The following is a 19,960-nucleotide window of genomic DNA, read 5'->3' as shown; positions in this document are numbered from 1 at the left end:
TGAACAGGCAGAGGCATCTCAGTATGCAGATGAACCATGTGGCTCTGACCGGTCTGGCCCGGGATAGGAATTTGGGCCTGACTCACTGCATGCTTAGCTCCAGCCCAAGCCACCATTGCTGCTTCCTGTCCAGCTGGTGGGGAGAGAGGATGGTGCTGACAACCTGGTGATTCAGAAACCCGGTTTGCCCTGCCTCACAGCAGTCCCCACAGGCCCACCAGCTATCAAGGAGCTGAGCCCAGTATCCATCCCCCAGTAGGGCAGGGCCCCCCTCACACACCTGCTCCTGTTTCAAACAGCAGCAGGTCTGGCTATTGTGCAGGCTACAGCAGTGGGGGTGGATCCTGGGCTCAGCTCCTTGCCAGCCAGCACTCTGGTGTCTGCCCCTGGGCCTGTGGCGTGGGCTGGGGTTCCTAGTCACTGCATTGTCAGCACCACCCCCTTCTTCCTGCCAGCTGGACAGAAAGCAGCAGTGGGGACGTGGACTGGAGCTGAGCATGGATCACACCAGGATAGGATTGGTCCATGCACACCTACTCCCGGGATAAGTCTGACCTGTCCCATGCCCATCTTCCTTCTGTAACTACTCTGCTAACCACCTCATGAGCCCCTGTGGCCTCATCAGGGAGGAGGAAGCAGGGATGCTTGCTTACAGCTTGAAAAAGTTGCAGTATTGAGCTAATTTTACAATTTCTATGCAGTCCATGAAATCATGATTTACCCAAGCTCTTAATTATATATAATATGTTGGCTGTTTTTATACAGTTCCATCTGTACCTCCTTCCCCAGCCAATTTCTATCCAGGTTGCTCCCAGTGTTGTGCAAGTAGTCCTCTTCAGATCTGGGTGCGACCTCATACAGAATGTTGATGAATTGAGAGGGTTTAGTGAACTTACATATTTTACTAGATTTTTAAACTTTTTGGAGTAAAATAATAAATTAGAGCTGGCCAGGAAACATTTTTCAATCCTGCAAAAAAATTTGAGATTTCAAAATATTTTCCTGTCTTCAAGTTGAGATGAAAAGTCAAAATATTGAAAATTTTCCTGATCCAAATATCCCCCAAATTTTGGTTTGGGTCAATCAAAACTGACCAAAAATATTTGGTTTATTTTGATTTCAACCATTTTTCTATTTGTGTCTTACTAAGCTATTTTTAGTATACAATTCAAAATGAAAAGTCATTTCAAACTGGAAAACTGGAATTTTTCATTTTGACAATTTTGTACCTTTTCAAAAAAAAAAAAAAAAAAAAAAAAAAAAGAGTTGAGAAACTTTCCCATGAAAAGTTTGTTTTGATCAATCAGCATTTTTGATGCAAAACATTTCATTGAAAAATTCCCAAACAACTCTTAGTAATATTGTTATAAATTTTAGTATACTGCATTTTGTATTTCAAAAGCAAATGGGAATTCTTACATGTAGTGTGCATAACTACTTTAATAATATATTATTCTAAGTTGCAATGGAAGGTATAAAGTAGATTCATAATCCTTGTGTCTTTGATATTTACCTTATTCACAAAAATGTGAGCCATCTTTTCTGGTTTCCATTCTGTTGCTTATGTACCAGTTCCTTATAAACTTCTGACCTTAGAAACCTAGGGAAAGAGTCCTTGGCCATGAGACTATAGATTAGTCTCTGAGCATCATCAAAACATTTCAGGGTTGGTTCCGAGATATTCTGAGAGATGTGGTCTCTGGTAGTGAAGTCAATATTAATCTGGGGAAAGTAAGGTGTAATAAAATTAGTTTAAATTTTACTGGAGAGTTGAAGTTTGTATTCGTGCATGATGCAAATACTATTTGAATTTTTTCTCAGAATATGCTGTCTGATGCAAACTAGCACATAGTTAATGCCTTTATTTTCTAGCATATTGAATATTAGTTTATTTTGGCTCCCTGGGATTAAAGAGATGGTATCACAGAAAGAAGATAAAAAATGCCTTTGATTATCTAAGTATAGATCAAGGCAGGAAATTCTAACTCTTTATAATACAGAAAGGAAAGTATTTGCATTTCCTTTCAGAGACCTACCCTTTGCAAAAGATATTCTATAAAACATACAACTCTATCAACCGAGATACCTTAATTCTCCAGCCATTCTAGGGCTATTTGAATGTTAACTATTAACTAAAGGGAATTCTGTTCTCCCGATGAATTGCAAATGTGTAACTTATTAATCATAAGGGAAGTAATAAGTGTCTTTTGAGGTGAAAATAGACTTTCTACTTGTTCTTTAATTGGCTAATTATTAACAATAATAATAAAGTTGTGGTACATGAGAGTAGGATGATCACACAGGAGTGGCTCTGGGTAGGGTGTAATGTGGTGTTCAGCAACATTTACTACTGTGCACCTGGACCAAGATCCAAACGGTCTGCTCAGAGTTGTATGGCGTTTGAGGGGGTGCTCATTCTGTGTGAGCACATAGTCCAAGTCCCTGTCTAGTTCATAGTTATTGCACCATTATACCCACAGAAATGTAAAATTAGGCCAATACAATAGATTGGCTTTATTATCTGCTGAATGCTTGATAGGCCAGGAACCAGACTGTAGTTGAAGTACACACTAGCTGAATAATCGATATGCTTCTGAATGTGGACTGATAAACTGTTTTTCTGTTTATGAAAGCATGTATTTTATCACAATTTTATGCATTTCTTGTATTTATCAGTGTGAAGATTTATTGATACTTTTATCATCAGGCAGGTATTTTTCTTCAAATATTTATGAAACTATTATTTCTAATTTCCATTACAGGAATAAAACTTTTCTTTTTAAAACAGTTTATTGTTGGTGACTTACACTCCTCCCTCACTCAGAATGGGTCACTATCACCTGACAGCCACTGGAGAGACTAGACAACCAATATTACTTGACCAGAACCCCCTCCCCAAATAATCATCTCTCCTGTTACAGAGGTGGGACACAGGGGCTGGGAGTCAGGAGAGTGCCAGGGCCTCTGTCCAGTAGGGGAAGTGCATTGGCCTCTGTGTTCTGGGACTCCTGTCTGGGTAGTATCATCTAGCCAGGGCTGTGCTGAAAGACCCAGCTACTCAGAGGGGGTTATCATGGGGGCCAAAACTCATAGGGTGCAGTGGGTATGGAGGGGGAGGAAGGGTGCCTGGTGTCATGCACTACTTGTAGTTTGCAGGGTTGCTACTAACAGGTCAGATTCTGTATCAGATATGGACTGGCTCCAGCACTTCCTTCTTAGAGAGATATATTCACTATACAATTCTTTATTGCACTGTCAGTAATGGCTGTTGTGAACTTAAGTCTTAATGTATGTTACACACAGTGCCACCTAATAAAACACAATCTAACATTCTATTAGATCTCTCCTTTAAGTTTTATATTTCTACTATTTTACAAAATCACGCTATCTTTAGAGTTCAGTAGATCAGTCTGTTAAGTATCTGTGAATCATACTGGTTTCCTAATTACACAACTCAAACATATATCAACTGCCATGAGATGTCTGAGAAGATTGTTGGTCTTTGATCCTTTGATCATGTAAATTTTGAATACAAAACTTTTGTCTTTGTAAATTGTTTCTCTGGTGAACTGACACATGCAGTTCAGATTACCTCCAGAGCTAGTTAAAGAGATATCAGGTAATTTTGGCTCTGGGAGAGATTATAGGTGATTGTAAGTCCCTTTTGAGAGGATTGTCGCATCTGATACTTAGTCATTTTAAAGTTAGTAGTCTTCCCAGGAATATTCAGTTTCACTCTCCAGGCAGGCTATGTGTCACCACATGTGATAGATCCCAGAAAAAATGGCTCTTGATTGTCTGAAATATTAGTCAACTCCCTGACTGCCTTGGTATGGCAAACAGCTGAAAAATGTCCATATTTTGTGCATTTATTACATATTTCATGTTTAGCATGACAAATGTCTTAAGCTATGAATTTTTCCAAATCCTTTGCATTTACTCTGAAATTCTTTGTAGCCTGGGACTCCTTCATAGCCTCAGGGCTTCTATATTAATGACTTTTAGCTCTCATGGTGTGTCTGTTTACAGCTTCTAAGCTCGTTTCAGGTTTTTCAAGTTGCTCCTGCCTCTTCTTCTGTTCTAGTTCAGACTGCTTTGCTAATGGGGTAGCAGCTTGTAGATTTAAATTTGTCTTTAATTGTTGTTCCTGTGAAATGGTTTTATCTCTAGGCTCAATGATTAGACTGTCTCTGATATTTTCATGTTTTGCAGTCCCAAAATCAGAGTTTTCAGCCAATGCATGCAGAATTCTTATAAAAGAGTCAACATTTTCTCCTCATTCTTGAATTCTCTGGTGAAAACGTGCTCTTTCATAAGCCACATTTCTCTGAGGTATAAAGTATGAAATCAAACAGATACAGAGCGCTTTCATAATAATCTTTGTGACAATCTTCAGTAAAGGCAAAAGATTTAAAGATATGTGTTAGCCTGCTTCCCCATAGCATAACTTAACAAAGATATCTGAATATCTTCAGTTTCCTGGTGGAGTTTTGTAGCAGTTCAAAATCTTGCAAAATACTTCTTCCAGTCTGTCCATTCTAAAGGTCTTGAAAACGGAAGTTCTCAGGGGCACTGAAGAGTGGCTTGTTGATTAAATTGATCCTGCAATATTTGTTGCTTTGTTCTTTCTGTTTGGAACCTTTGTTGCTATTTTTCTTCTATTTGTACTCTCCTCTGGCACTAGTTAGACTACCTTTACTTCTGACACAATGTCATGTGCTTCTTGTACTGAGTAGTCTGCAGGGCTGCTACTAGAATGTCAGACACTTGTAACAGATATGGACTGGCTACAGAGTTTCCTTCTTAGAGAGACACACCAGAGATGTGTTCACTATAAGATGCTCTATTGCACTGCTAGGAAGGATGACTGTTGTGAGCTTAATGAAGGTATGTTACACATGCACCTCCTAGTGAACAGTATAATACAGTTTAGCATTCTGTTACACCTGGCAATCAAGTGGGGCAGCAAGCAGGGGCTGCTCAGAGGGGGTAGGTGCCCTGTATTCATGGGAGGCAGGGGGCAGGTGGTAGGGGAGTGTCTGGAGGGGGACAGTGTGCTAGGTACTCAGGAGAGCCAGTGGGCAGGGACTGTGGGGTACCCGGAGGAGGAAGGGGTACCCTGTATTCATAAGGGGCATAAGGTGGTGGGGTGCCCGGGGATAGTGGGTGAGAGGAGAGGGGTGCCTCAAAGGGGAGGGGAGTACCTGGGACTCACAAGGGGCAGCAAACAGATGAGAGAGGGTACTGAAGGGGTGCCCAGCACTCAAGGTGCGCATCAGAGAAGAGGTGCCTGTTACTCACCACAATTCAGCAGTTAAGGAAGCCTTCTGTTCCTTATGGACCTGTTGCTGCAAAGGTCAGGTCAGATGGTCTTTGCTGCCAGGACCCAGCTCTCTGCTCATTTTGCTTACTCACTGCAGAGCAGGTACCACCGACCAGAATATCTGTCCTCTGCAGCGGCACACTGTGCCATCTAGCAGGGACTCTGCATGGAGGGACCAAGCCACCATCTCCCCTTCCAGAGTGAGGAGTTGGGTCCAGGGACTTCTGGCATGTCCAAAATTTGGGTGAAAATTAGTAAAAGTCAAATAATTTTTTTTAAACCCAGGAAATTTTCAGGGAAAATTGGTAAAAAATGAAAATGAAGGGCCTTATATATAATGTAGTCTTAAGGACATTTTAATGTTTTGTTTTGCTTAAAAAAATAAAGTCTGAGTGTTACTTTACCTAATGCAGAAGAAACGACATGTCATAAAATAATTTTTAAAAAGGGGGATTCATGAGCAGATAAGTACTAAACTAGAGTCCCTCCCATTTAGTTACTCCTACTTGGTGCTACCAGCATTTAATTATAATAATATCCTTTTTGCTATCATCTGCAGTTTCAGGTAGATAATTTCACTCATGTTTTACATGCTTCAAATCCAGAGGCATTGAGTACCTGCAACTCCCATTGACTTCAGCAAGACAAAAATTATAGGAGTTGGCCTTTAATTTTTGTAATTTTGTTTGTAGTAATAATAATAATAATTAATGTAAAAGAGCTTTGATCAATCATAAGACATCAGGACATTCAAAACACTGTTACTATCAAAAGCAGAGGGATCAGTGCAAAGGCCACTGAGGGAGCACACATCATAAGGTAGTTAATTTACATATTTCTTCATTCACACAAAACCTTTTCTTTCGTGATCAAATTGAACATTGTGAAGGAGTATTTCTAAGGGAATGTTTCAATATTCATCACATCAAAAATATCTGTGTTAAAGGAAATGAACAAATACTAGCCAGTAGCACACTTTAATTTACTTTGTGGACGGAATATAGTTTATCGTACCATAAAGAAGGATATAGTCAATGAAAAGCCAAGGAAAGTAAATGTACAGCCACTATTGCCAACCCCAACCATTCAAAAATCATGAGATTGTCTTAATAATCATGAGATGCATAAACTAATAAATTTGTGAGGGTTTTTATGTGCCTTATGGGTTTTTGAAGCTTTAGGGGGATTCTACCTGCCCCCAAAGTGTGTGAGAGCTTTTAAGGGTCAAAATTCAGCCTCAGCTACACGTGCAAAAATGTGTCCTTCCCGTGATTACTCGGAGGGGGCTCCTCTTATCCTCCTCCACCCCTAAGATGAGGGAGCTGCCATCTAATCTCTCTCCTACCCCATCACTATCACTCCACCTTCTTCAGCCTCCCTTTACCCTCCATTAGAATTGCAGAGGAAGTCTGCTTCTCCCCTTCTGCACATGCTCCTCCTACATTCTGCACATGCACCTTTTACAGGGTCTCCGATGCTCCTCACAGTCTGTTTCCTAACTGTCTTGTCGAGAGCCCAATCTAGAGTGGGAGCCGTTTTGCCTGTGGGAGGTGGCAGCCACATTTATTAAAGGCAGCCTCCCTTCCACAAGCAGATAGACTTCTGGGAAATTGCGATCATACTCTTTTCAACCCCCTTGAGAGTAATGGGAAATGACAGTCATTCTGAGTAAGGGAAAAATCAGGAGTTAACATGATGAAAGGCTAACCTCATGAGACAGGTAAAAAAAGCCCCAGAATTGCTAGAGCCATGATAAAATTGAGAGTTGGCAATAATGCATACTTCTCCATGCATCAAAATGAGAATGCATGCATTAAGAGATAGCACTGAACCCAAACCCTGTGTAATGTTTACTTGAAGTGTATATTCAGACACTAGATGTCTCTGTGTGCTTTTAAGAGTTCTAAAAAAGGGTGTATTCCCTAGTAAATGAGGAAAGCAAAGCTGGAACTCAAGCTGTTTGGAAGCCTGTTTGGTTATTTGTAGTTGTAGTTATTTGTCTTTCATAAATGCGTCCTGTTGTAGACACACACTGATCTTGAATATCATGACATTCTGGATCTGAGCTTTACAACTTGAGGACTATCCCTGGAAACTATTTGAAGAAAGTAAAAATGACTGTTTTACCTCCCTTGGAGCATCAGCTTGGATAAATTCTGAATAAATCTTTTGGGCTTTTGAGGCAATTTTAGCAGAAGACTTAGTTTTCTTGAAGTCCTCACAGGCCATCCAGAAGTCAATGTTCTCCTCACTGAACTCGGACTTCAGGAAAGTTCTAAAGGCAGCCAAGCCATCTGCAGAAATAGAAAAATAAATTAGAAGACATATCTAACCTATGTAGCAGTCCAGAGGATAAATCATGTTAGGGTCCAAAATCTCAATTCTTCTGTTCTTATTCAGTCTACAAACCCTTAGGACAAATTCAGCCTTTTGTTAGACTCAAACAAAACCTCTTTCATTTCAATGAAATTGTACAAGTATAATAGAGGGCTGATTTTGGAACTTTGTCTGAGAAGGACCACAGGATTTCGCTATATCAGCATAACCAAATGTTAACATTTGGGGGTTGATCACTCAGACAAACTCCCATTGAAGAAAGATAGTTGGTTTCTGTTAGTTTCCGCCCCGCTTCCCTTCAAATATTCGAAGTCATCAAAAAGAGTTTTTTTCCAACTCAGAACTGCAGAATTTGACATGTGAAAAGTAATTTTAATGGGAAGATATTTACTCATATTAGAAAGACTGACTATTTAATGAAAAATCTTAACTTTCCACTATTTACAGTATTACTGTAGTTCATATGAAAATTATACACCATCAGAAAAGGTTTTGGGATTTAAGCACTATGTTGGGACCTGGGAGATGCCCGTTCAGTTCCTGGCTCTGCCACAGAATTCCAGTGTGGCCTTATGAACTCGCTTAATCTCTCTTTGCCTCTATTCCCCAATAGTAGACCGGGGATATCCAGGAAATCCAGTTAATCTTGTCTATTTAGATAATAAGAACTCCAGGGTTGGGAGTCTCTCTTTCTTTGTGTTTCTACAGTGCCAGCTGCCGTGGAGTTTTAATCTTGGTTGGGGCCTCTAGGTACTGGTAGGTAATACAGATAAGAAGTAATAATCCTGTACTCCACATCTTGTCATTTTAAAACAATTTTCTCCCATTCAGGAAATCCATTTCAGACTGATCCTGAGACAGTCTGTGGAAATTTAAAACTTATTTTGGGAAAGTGAAACTATAATTTTATCTAAAGCCCATGTAAATGAAAAGGGAATATTTAAGAATGCAATTTAAATTCAAGTTTTAAGACTTTATGCCTTTCAATTGAAAACTCCATCTGGCAACTGTACTTTAAATGCAGAGAAATTCATTATGTTCTTGAAAGCTGTACAGGATTTGTATTGAAATTGGCATTGAGATGGGAATGATGATGGGAATTTTGTCTATCAGTAGTTTCCTTGTTACAGAACTCTAGACTGATCCTGCTCCCACTGAGGTCAATGTGACTTTTACAATTAACTTCAATGAGAGCAAAATAAAACCCTCTGCTAGGCCACAAACAGTGGAAGGGCCAGGAAGGTACAAAAAGGGCAGGTCTTGGGGGCAAGAACTGTCTTTTACTCTGTGTAGATAGCACATAGCACTTCTCATTATCTGGACTAAATCAGGTGTATGTCCTGGGCCAAGGGAGAGGATGGCCAGAAACAATGACTGATAAGTTATGAATGGTGTATGATCTGAATTGCAGAGGCCAATTGGAAAGCTGCTGCTTGACACAGCATGTACCACTTGAGGCATTCAGTTAAATCCTGAGGAACTAAGGCAAAAAAACCCCAACAAAAAACAAAAACCTGTTCCACCTGACATACAAAGAAGCCACCAAACAAAGGAGCCCCATGAAAAAACACACAACCCAGGAACAACATAGGTCAACATATGGGTGAAATGTAGCAGGAGTGACAGCGCAACCCCTATAGTTAACTGTTTCCAGCCTATCCTCTTTCTTTCAGTCACTGATAACTTCCCTAAATTTTCACCTTTTTGGCTGAATGTTTTGGTTTTGTTCTATCTCTGCATGAAGATGAACTGTGTGTGTGTGGGGGGTATGGTTGGAAGGGAGATTTGAGTAAAATCAGTTCAGCTGCAATGGAGGATGGGCAAGGAGAGTTGAAAACATCCTTTCTTGTTTATAAAACAACAACTTGCAAGCAATTTTTGAATGGCTCAACAGTCACAATGGCTTGGGGTTTAAAGTTGATGTGGAAATAGCCCTGTCAGAGGAAAAGTGCCTTTGCTTGTTCCAAAGATAATTGGTTTGGTTGGAGTTACCAGTGCATATCAATGCACTGAGCATGCACAGATTTCTTCCACTTAGCTTGTAAAGTGAGCAGTTAAGAAAAGATTCTCTGTGCATGCATGGCTACTTTAGGAGCCCAGTTTAGAAATAACAGTAACAGGAAAAATTAGTTGGTCTATTTAGGCCAGCTTAATTATCTTGGAAAGCTCCAATCCAAAGTTAACTTATATGGTTAACTTTGAGCAGGGCCGGCTCCAGGCACCAGCATTCCAAGCAGGTACTTGGGGCGGCAATCTGCAAGGGGAGGCAGTCCGTGTGTTTTTGCCGCCCCAAGCAGCACATCGAATTGCCGCTGCGGACGACGGGGGCAGTCTGTGTGCCATTAGGATGGTACGCACGTTTCCGCGGCGGCGGCAATTCGGCGGCAGCTTCTATGTTCAGCTGCCCGTGGCAGCAATTCGGCGGCTTCTGTCTTCCGGCTGAAGACAGAAGCTGCCGCCGAATTGCCACCGCTGCGGAAACTCACGTGCCACCCTAATGGCACATGGACTGCCCCCGCCGTCCGCGGCGGCAATTTGGCGCGCTGCTTGGCGCTGCAAAAACTGTAGAGCCGGCCCTGACTTTGAGCATGCAAGTAGTCTTACTGAAGTGTATAAATTGAAGCTCGTGTGCTCGCAAGATCAGGGCCTAAGTTGTCTTTGTGATATAACTGCCTTGTTCTTTCAATGGTACCTGAGGAAGGGTGGTTGAAAAGAAAATGAATAGTATATAGCTGCTTACTGCACATTAAGCATTGTATTACAAAGAAGACCTTAGGAAAACAGAATATATCACATTAACAGTTTAACAGCTTAAATCTCAGTTCTACAAAAGTCCTTAAATTTACATCATTTTGGCTATGTAAAGGATCCTGTGACCTATAAACTGCTCTGTGCCATCTAGCAAGGGAGTTACAAGAATATCCTGATCCTGGTATGTACATTCTGGTTCACCAAAGACTATAATGTAAAGTCTTAAATGAAAGCCAGGGTCACACTGGTTGTTAATATTGTGAAATGTATGTACAGGTACTATGTAAGGAGTTATGTATGTATAATGAAAATGTGTTTGGAAGTCTGTATCAAGGCAGAGTTGACAAACAGGCTTTCTGTCACACAAAAGATGTTTATTGACCTATCTCTGTGCCAGCATGTTAAGCAGGGTAAGCTAACACAATGGTTACATATCTACATACCAAGTCAACAGAGCAGCTGGTCTGTACACTCTTCCCTTGGGGACAGAAGACCTGGTATTTCAGTGAGGCATTCAGTGGATAAGGGACTGTACACTACAGAGGAATGCTTCAAAGGGACTTGGGGATTGGGGTGCACCTATTGTTATCCTGCAAGGCAGAGTGATGGCTGGCATAGCCCAGAGGAGATTTTGGATAGCTAGTAGGCTGGTGGTGTCAGGGAGTCAACACCCAGTTAAGCACAAGCAAGTCTCCCACTCTTTGGAGGCAGGAGAGTAACAAGGTGACTCTCAGTCCTGGGTACCCATAGAACTGTCACACTGTGCGAATGAGAATCAGGCCCTATGACAAAGACACGCTGTTCTCTACAATATTTTCATTGTCAGAAAGGCCTAAACAAACCACAATACCTCCCAGAGAGCAAAACCAAGAATTCCACAGGAATAGCTAAGTTTGTAGAGAGCAAAAAATGATGTGGTATTACCTCATATTATGTGATCATCGAATTATACCTATGGTGCAGATGTAAGTTAATGTGTGAGTGTTGGGGAAGGCTGCTTTATCTGGGTGCTTTAATGCTAGTCATCTTTTGGCCACATGAATCACTGACTACACACCTTAGTGGGACTTTCCCCTTGACCTGTCCCTTTATGACCAGCCTCACCTCTTTTCCCAACTCGTCTTTTAACTTCTGGGCATCTGAATGGAGACATATTTATTTTGCATAATTGCAAAGTTCCAAGCTGGCAGAAATTAGGCTACTTTAAAACTTACACAGGGAGTCTGAGTGTGTGTGCGTGTGTGTAGGGGAGGTGAATGAGGGTAGCATAGCTCCCGCTTCTGCTAAAATCAGAGGAAAAACCCCTCTCCTCTCCCTGGCTTGCTGGAGTGCTCCAGGATGGCACCCCACCCAATCTGAATCTTCTTTAACCACTGCACTTACACCATCTTTCTGACCAACTTAATGCCTGACACTGTAAATTCTTACTCATGTGAGTAGCCTTTATTCACCTGTAGACAATGTATGTGAATAACTGTTTCCTGGATCAGACCCCTGCAGTTAATATGGAACATGACTCACCAATTACATCTCCAGAGAATTTAGTCCCAAATCTTCAAGGTGCCATTGTTTAAAATATTTTTTGCACATGTGAATGGACAGCAACAGACTACTTATCAATTGCATTATTCTAATCCTGTAAATGTAGAGAAACTCTTCTGTACTCAGGTGTGAGACTGTAATTTCAGAAAACTCCCACTTCCTTGGATAGGAAAACTGGAGTCCAAGTGGAGGACACTTTAGAAAAAGTTGGCCAAATTGTACCATCCTCTGCTATGGGTACTCGCATAACCCCACAGTATGCCAACATTTTTTATGGCTCACTTAGAACAACGCTTCCTCAGTTCTCATCCCCAAATGCCCCTACCCTACTTGCGCTACATTGATGACATCATCACCTGGACCCATGGAAAAGAAGCCCTTGAGGAATTCCACCAGGATTTCAACAATTTCCATCCCACCATCAACGTCAGCCTGGACCAGTCCACACAAGAGATCCACTTCCTGGACACTACAGTGCTAATAAGTGATGGTCACATAAACACCGCCCTTTACCAGAAACCTACTGACCGCTATACTTACCTACATGCCTCCAGCTTTCATCCAGACCACATCAAACGATCCATTGTCTAGGGCCAAGCTCTAAGATATAATTGCATTTGCTCCAATCCCTCAGACAGAGACAAACACCTACAGGAGTTCTATCAAGCATTCTTAAAACTACAATACCCACCTGCTGAAGTGAAGAAACAGATTGACAGAGCCAGAAGAGTACCCAGAAGTCACCTACTACAGGACAGGCCCAACAAAGAAAGTAACAGAATGCCACTAGCCTTCACCTTCAGTCCCCAATTAAAACCTCTCCAGCGCATCATCAAGGATCTACAACCTATCCTGAAGGACGATCCCTCACTCACACAGATCTTGGAAGACAGGCCAGGCCTCACTTACACACAGTCCCCCAACCTGAAGCAAATACTCACCAGCAATCACACACCATACAACAAGCACACTAACCCAGGAACCTATCCTTGCAACAAAGCCCATTGCCAACTCTGTCCACATATCTATTCAGGGTACACCATCATAGGACCTAATCACATAAGCCACACCATCAGGGGCTTGTTCACGTGCACATCTACCAATGTGATATATGCCATCATGTGCCAGCAATGCCCCTCTGCCATGTACATTGGCCAAACCAGACAGTCTCTATGCAAAAGAATAAATGGACACAAATTAGATGTCAAGAATTATAACATTCAAAAACCAGTCGGAGAACATTTCAACCTCCCTGGACACTCAATTACAGACCTGAAAGTGGCAATTCTTCAACAAAAAAACTTCAAAAACAGACTCCAACGAGAAATTGCAGAACTGGAATTAATTTGCAAACTGGACACCATTAAATTAGGCTTGAATAAAGACTGGGAGTGAATGGGTCATTACACAAACTAAAAACTATTTCCCCATGCAAATTTTTTCCCTACTGTTACTCACACCTTCTTGTCAACTGTTTGAAATGGGCCCTCCCAATTATCAATACAAAAGTTTTTTATCCTGCTGATAATAGCCCACCTTAATTGATTAGTCTCATTAGTGTTGGTATGGCAACCCCCATTTTTTCATGTTCTCTGTGTGTATATATATCTTCCTACTGTATTTTCCACTGCATGCATCCGATGAAGTGGGTTTTAGCCCACAAAAACTTATGCCCAAATAAATATGTTAGTCTCTAAGGTGCCACAAGTGCTCCTTGTTATCTTTGGGCTTGAATCTGCTCCCACTGAAGTTGGTGCCAAAGCTCTCAGTGACCTCAGGTAAACAGGGTCAGTAGATATGTTTTTATAGTTACAGGTACTTCTTACCTTTATTTGCTAGTAGTGTATCCACCGACTCAGACCATGCCATTGTTTCCCTAGGGGTTGACCTGTGGAAACAACATCTACCCTTGAAAATAGCATTGTGATCTTTTGCCTCTGCAGTCTATGTTAGTTTTTCTGTTGCTTGGAACATGTCATCATCACCTCATTAACAAAGCAAGATGAGTTACTTACAGCACTGCACCATATATCACAGAAAAAGGTTAAAAGGAAGTCTGACTTTTTTTAGCATACAGATAACCATAGAGTATTGCAAAATAGAATGTAATTTGACACTGGCAACTTGATTATTAATCTAAGAGACAGTAGTAATAATGTTTGCAATTGTCTGAACTATAATAAAGGTGCAGGAGAGATATTAGTCACTTTTCTGTAGTGGAGTGCTGGATTTCTTTTCAACTTTGAATGGATTAACCATTAATTTATATGACACTTTTTGCTTGCAATGACTAAAATTATCTAAAAGGTTATCACACTAGCAATGGTGTGATAAATGGGCTATTTCTCAGTTTCCTACAGTATAAAAATCTGGATCCATTCATAGTTTTGCTTCTTAACAAGGTTTTGATTAAGTATTTGTTAAAGCTGTAATAATCTGTCTTTTTTGTTTCCCACTGGTGTTGGAGACTCCCCCCTCCCAAGAAAGCACAAGAATACAATTATTCAAGACATTTTCAGTTCTGGGCTGATGTATCTACATCTAGGAACCTGTCAGGGCAGAATAAGATCTTTTCCAAACTAGTTAATACTTTTAAGTGCTCCTTCCTTTTTTCCTTCCTTCCTTCCAGACTTGATGCATGTGCAATATGGTCTAAAACAGACTTGCTGAACATCTGAACTGTTATCCATTGTCTCTCCATTGAATAAAACCCCTTATTATGTAAATCTTCCACCCTAAGGGGTATCCGATACAGAGCAGTCAAGTGGTTGTTTGTTTATATGTTCTGTTTATTAGGCTGGCTCCATTTTTTTAAAATGTCCAGTTTCTGAAGATTTTACTGGACAGCAATATTTATAGCACAATTTGTCTAGTTTAGATAATTTTAACCACCTATCACTTATATTTTAGCATTTCATCAAGATGTGCTTTACATATTGATATACAGGGTGGAATGACTGTGCCAGTCAAATGTACAGCCAAGTCTATACTAAGGCCATGTCTACACTAGGAAAAAACTTTTATTGTTAACTAAAATGTTATAATCCTAGCATAGACAAGGCAAGTTGTAGATTTAACACTTTAGTTGTCCTTAGGGTTTTCTTCATTCAGCTAACATGTTAAAACTACAATTTGCCTTGTCTAAAATAGCATTTTAACGTGTTTTAAATACACCATTTTCCCCCTAGTGAAGACCACGCTATGTGTAGTGAAGATGAGGATATGTGTAAATTAGGCCTGATCTACACTGAAAACTTACATTGACATAGCTACATCTCTGAGGGGTGTGAAAATACACATGCCTGAGAGACATTGCTCTGCTGACCCAATCCCCTGTGTAGACAGCACTAGGTAAACAGAAGAATTCTTCCAACGCCCTAGCTATTGCCTCTCAGAGAAGTGGATTAACTACGGCAGTGGGAGAACCCTGTAGTGAGTGTCTACACTGAAGTCCTACAGCCATGCATCTGTAGCATTTTAAGTGTAGACATAGCCTCAGAGTATTTTTCTGTTAGTTAATTGATTGCGAATGGCAAATGTTTGTGGCTTGCCCAAGGGATCAGCCTAGGTAAACGATGACAAACAAACAGTAGGGGAGTGTCAGTATGAGCCTTTTCAAGTGTGAAGTGTTCTGAGTTAATAAGTTCAAGGTAAAAATCTTGGTGAACTCATGGAGTAGATGACCCCTAAGATGAAGAGAAACCACCAGCACACAGAATCACATTGGCATGAGGGGGAGTTTGGTTACATGCACCAGAGAAAACTCACTAAAACTTCCATGACATTTGTAAAGGCTCCATTTTTAGCAATTATGAGAGAGGATCTAGGCCTCATTCTCTAATTCATAGTTCATAACCAAAAATTAGTGGGAGAGGTGTGTTGTACTGAGCAAAATGCCAGTCTGCCTATTTGAAAGGACAGTGCAGAAACTGGCTGGGGCAGACATGTGCAGTCTGGTGTGTGAAGTATAGTATGTAAGCTAGTTTCTTAAGCCTTTCAAAAGCAATTATTTGGCATTGTTAAAGGTTTTTGGTATCCTTAGTGGCTCCTAGAGAAAGTAGAGTGTCCAAACTCTCTTGTTTGTGTAGGTTACTGGTTTGCAAAGCCGAGGTAGCTGCTCTGGATCAAGGAGGGCTTGTTGGACATACAAGTTGACCGAGATGCAGGGTTTAATAAGCTGGCTGAGTGAGGTGGGGCGTCACTCGCCTCCCTCTGGACACAACAGCAGGATCTCACTGACAAGGAGGTGTCAGAGCAGGAACTTGCTCTTTAGTCAGATAAAATATTTTTTACCTCTGTAGCTAAGCTGAGATGGCCATATTTGGTGTAGCTTATTAGAAGGGTAAATCAAGGTATGTTAAGCAAACAGCTTGTTTTAATTCCATTTTCTCTCCTTTTTTGTAAAAATTATTTACAAATTTGTTTAATATTATTGTTGTATGGGTAACTTCACTTTCATGTCCACAGGAGAAAAGAGTACTCCTCATCTCTAAGGAAAGGTGCTGAAGGGTGATGAGTTTCTTGAACCTATACCCTTCTCTGGCTCAGTCTGGACAGAAGTATTTTATTCCAAAGATTGTGTTAATACTAGGCTACCGCTGGCAAACACTAGGAGTATATTTTCAGTGCACAGTTAACCTGCATGATTTCAAAGTTGCTAACTCTCTGAAAAACCCCATCTGATTCACTGCATGTCCCATTTGCCCATCTCCTCGGGCTGAGCAACCAGTCAGAGCAGCTATTCGAAGATCTCCTTTCTTTTCCCCGTCCCGAAAGCCATTCTTATAGAGGAGAGGGTGAAGCAGGGAGCTAAAGAACCCAGTAGCTCCAGGTAGCTCTGCTGTCTAATCCCCACTCCCTCCTGGGACCAACAAGGATGGCACAGCACCCTGCACCTCCCCCAACCCTGGGATGCTCACACCTACCAACCCTTCAAGTGGCTAAAGTGGGGATGGGTCCTGCCCCCAGGATGGTGGGAGGCCTGGGGAAAGAATTGCAGAGTGAGTCCACCCCACACTCATCCCGTGTTGATGCCTGGAATGGGTGGAAGGGACCCTGCTTTAGCTCCCGCAAGCCTGTGTGTGTGTGTGTGAGAGAGAAACCCTGGGAGGAGTGGGGGTGAATTGATGGGGGGAGGAGACAGGGTGACAGGATTTGGCTTGGAGGTTGGGGGCAGAAGTAATTGCTGGGCAGGGGATGGGCAGATGCGGCAAGCTCATGCAGCAGGGGCAAAATTCACTGTACCTGATATATCTGGGATAACAGGCAACACAATCTGTCACACATACACAGGGTATGGACTCGGAGGAGGGGAGGTGTATTAAAAACATTTAAAAAAACCTAAACCACAATATAATCTTTAGAAAAAAACCTCAAGTTTTTTTGGCCATCTGACTCATGATTTTTGATCTCTTGAAGTTGGTAATACCGTGATTAGCACCCAGTTCTGAGCATCCAGGTTAGCTTAGGCTGGGTGTGAGCACCTCTGTAGAAAACTGTCCATGTTACTATATTCTCACTGTTTCTGCACTTGCCTGTGTGTGTCAGGGGACATATCTCACGGTTCTTTGTGCTGTGATACTCTCGTATTCTTTCCCAGTCAGTTATATCAGTTGTGGGAGACACAAAATGTCCTTCCAGAGAACTGTGGGAAGGGCATTGTATGACTATCAGCACTTGAGTGATTTAGCCTATGTCCTTACCGCAAAGTGGGCAGTTTCCAGCCCCAGGTATAGCCGGGGCTCAAGTTCTAACCTATACCCAGGTAAGCTAGCCTGGGCTTAAGCACCTCCAAACCCTGGTCAGAGGTTTTTCTGTGTGCATGGTCAGAGGTTCTTCAGTGTGCATGGTAAGGAAGTTTGGGCAAAACCCGGTAGGAGCCTAGGTTAACTATGCAGTGAAGACTTACCCTAGGTGGGAAATCAAAAGACCAAGGAGGAGATGTGAGTTGGAGGAGATTGTTGGTAAAAATGTTCTCATCTGAAAGACTCCCACAGAGTAAATTGGGTAAGGAAATCACTCATTTTATTCAGAACAATGAAGGGTCTAAATTGACCCTGCTAGGTTCCAAATATGCAAGTCTAGTTATTTCCTACCTCATGCTTAGACCATGAAGCTATGGCCTCTAATGAGGACATGAGCTCAGTCCAGCTAAAATTAGACTTGGTGATTGTTGTCTCACCAAAGCACTGCCAGCCTCCTGTGTCTAGCAGGTATGGAGGCTATTCATAATTCTTAATGGGGAGGAATCTCTGTCCTCTGCAGCTACATAAAACCCAATGAACAATTCTGTGCTGCTTCTTTCTGTGGAGTAGAAATGCAAGGGCAGATTCTTTCAGGGTTGACTGGACATCTGTCAGAGAATTTTATAGGAACCTTTAATGTGAAGTTTATGATGCTTTTATCTGACTGACAAATCTGTTCCTGAAATCATCTAAGGAATGTTCTTTATGCCAGTCGTTGACCCTAGCAGGGACTGATGCTCCTATATATACTGACTTAAAAAGATGTGTTTCCAGAGACTAAACAACTGGTAATGGCTAAAACTGGTCAAACTCTTCATTCTGAATAATATATTGAGGGGCTTTTTAAAATTTTTGACTCAGTCATGAGTACTATAAATATATTTGGTATTCTTAAATATTCACTGAGAGCGAGGTTGTCACAGCTATTACTGAGCTGCACAGGGGAGTCTGCGAGTTATATTCCACATAGAGTTATGAAAGTATGTTACAGACAATAATCGTATTCATTAATTGTATATTTATCAAAATGCAACATGGGAGCATTAATATGTTATCATGGGAGTGCCATTGTTTTCAGAGGAATTTCTATAAGGTTAGTGCATTGATACTATAACATTGCAAGCATTATTTTGAAATAGCTGTCAATTTACTTGCATCATAACTGTGCAAAATTATAGACACAAAATTAATAAAATTGCATATCTATAAATGGAATCTAAATAAAGGCAATATATATTAAAACACAAATAAAACCATAGCATATATTATATGAAATTGTGACATTGTTAGTTGTCTGACAATCTGTGAGCCTGTCAGCTCTCTGCTCCCTTTGGTGGAGTTATGCCAGCAGAGAAATTGGACCAGTAAATGTAACACCTTTAATCAAATATATAACAAATAAGTGGGAAGTTCAGTGAATATTTAACTGCTTTCAAATCTCCTGGGGAAGCAGAATGACAGACCAGGGCAAATCAGAAAGAATGGACCTAATCCTGCGTACTTTCCTCATGAGAGTAGTGCTGTTTGCTTCACTCAGAGTGATCTTACTGACTTCAATCGGATTACTCTCATGAGTATCGTGAGCAGAATTTGCTCCAAGGACCAAAATCAGCATATTAATTATAATCAAGGAAGGAAATAAAAACTGTCCAGGCTAATCAGACATCAACTGTCCGATTCCATACATCTTCTCAGATAAAAATAGCCATAAACAACAACTCACTTCACTGGCATTTTTCGTTCCACTGTCTGACTGTCACAGGTAATGCAGAATTTTTCTTTCTGACTGATCTTCAAGCTGAAGGTAATGTGACAGCAGGAACATTACAATTAGTATGCAAATAACCAAACAGCGGGTTGCAAATTGACATTCTGTTTTTACCACTTTCTTTCAAATTATTTCTGTTTCACAAACATGGCTTGTTTTTGATCATAGCCAGCCTAATTTAATCCCCCCCAGTGCAAGGAATAGCTATTTAATTAAACATGGTTTAGATGGAAACATCTCTCAAACTTTCTTTATACTCTGAGCAACATCTTCAGGAGACATCATCTTGTGGGCCACTTCCTGGTCTTGAACCCATGTTGTTACTAGCGTTACAATCATGGTGAGAAAGGCGGCAAGCAGTGCCTGTTCCTCTTGCTCCTCTTTCCTTTTCCTACTTCCTGCCTACCTAATTCTTTCCCCAATAAACAAAACAAAAACAAACAAACCCTACACTGCATACAACTAACAAAGCTGTGCCAATTCTTTTCCGAATTC

At 41.1% G+C, this 19,960-nt stretch overlaps 1 protein-coding gene across 1 annotated transcript; it reads right to left on the bottom strand.

The window, feature by feature from the left end:
* Positions 1–533: 533 nt before the first annotated feature.
* RGS21 (regulator of G protein signaling 21) lies at positions 534–19,431 on the bottom strand. Its single transcript, XM_054037996.1, has 5 exons — positions 19,421–19,431; positions 13,780–13,856; positions 7,451–7,617; positions 1,514–1,722; positions 534–969 (listed from the first exon to the last, which is right to left on the bottom strand). The coding sequence occupies exons 1-4, from the start codon at positions 19,429–19,431 to the stop codon at positions 1,519–1,521; spliced, it is 459 nt and encodes a 152-aa protein (XP_053893971.1). The 3' UTR covers positions 534–969; positions 1,514–1,518.
* Between the last annotated feature and the right edge of the window lie 529 nt (positions 19,432–19,960).

Source organism: Malaclemys terrapin, chromosome 8, assembly GCF_027887155.1.
Source record: "Malaclemys terrapin pileata isolate rMalTer1 chromosome 8, rMalTer1.hap1, whole genome shotgun sequence".
NCBI classification, from domain to species: Eukaryota; Metazoa; Chordata; order Testudines; family Emydidae; genus Malaclemys; species Malaclemys terrapin.
Note: the sequence above shows the minus strand (reverse complement) of the source record. Positions and strands in the feature narration are given on the sequence as shown.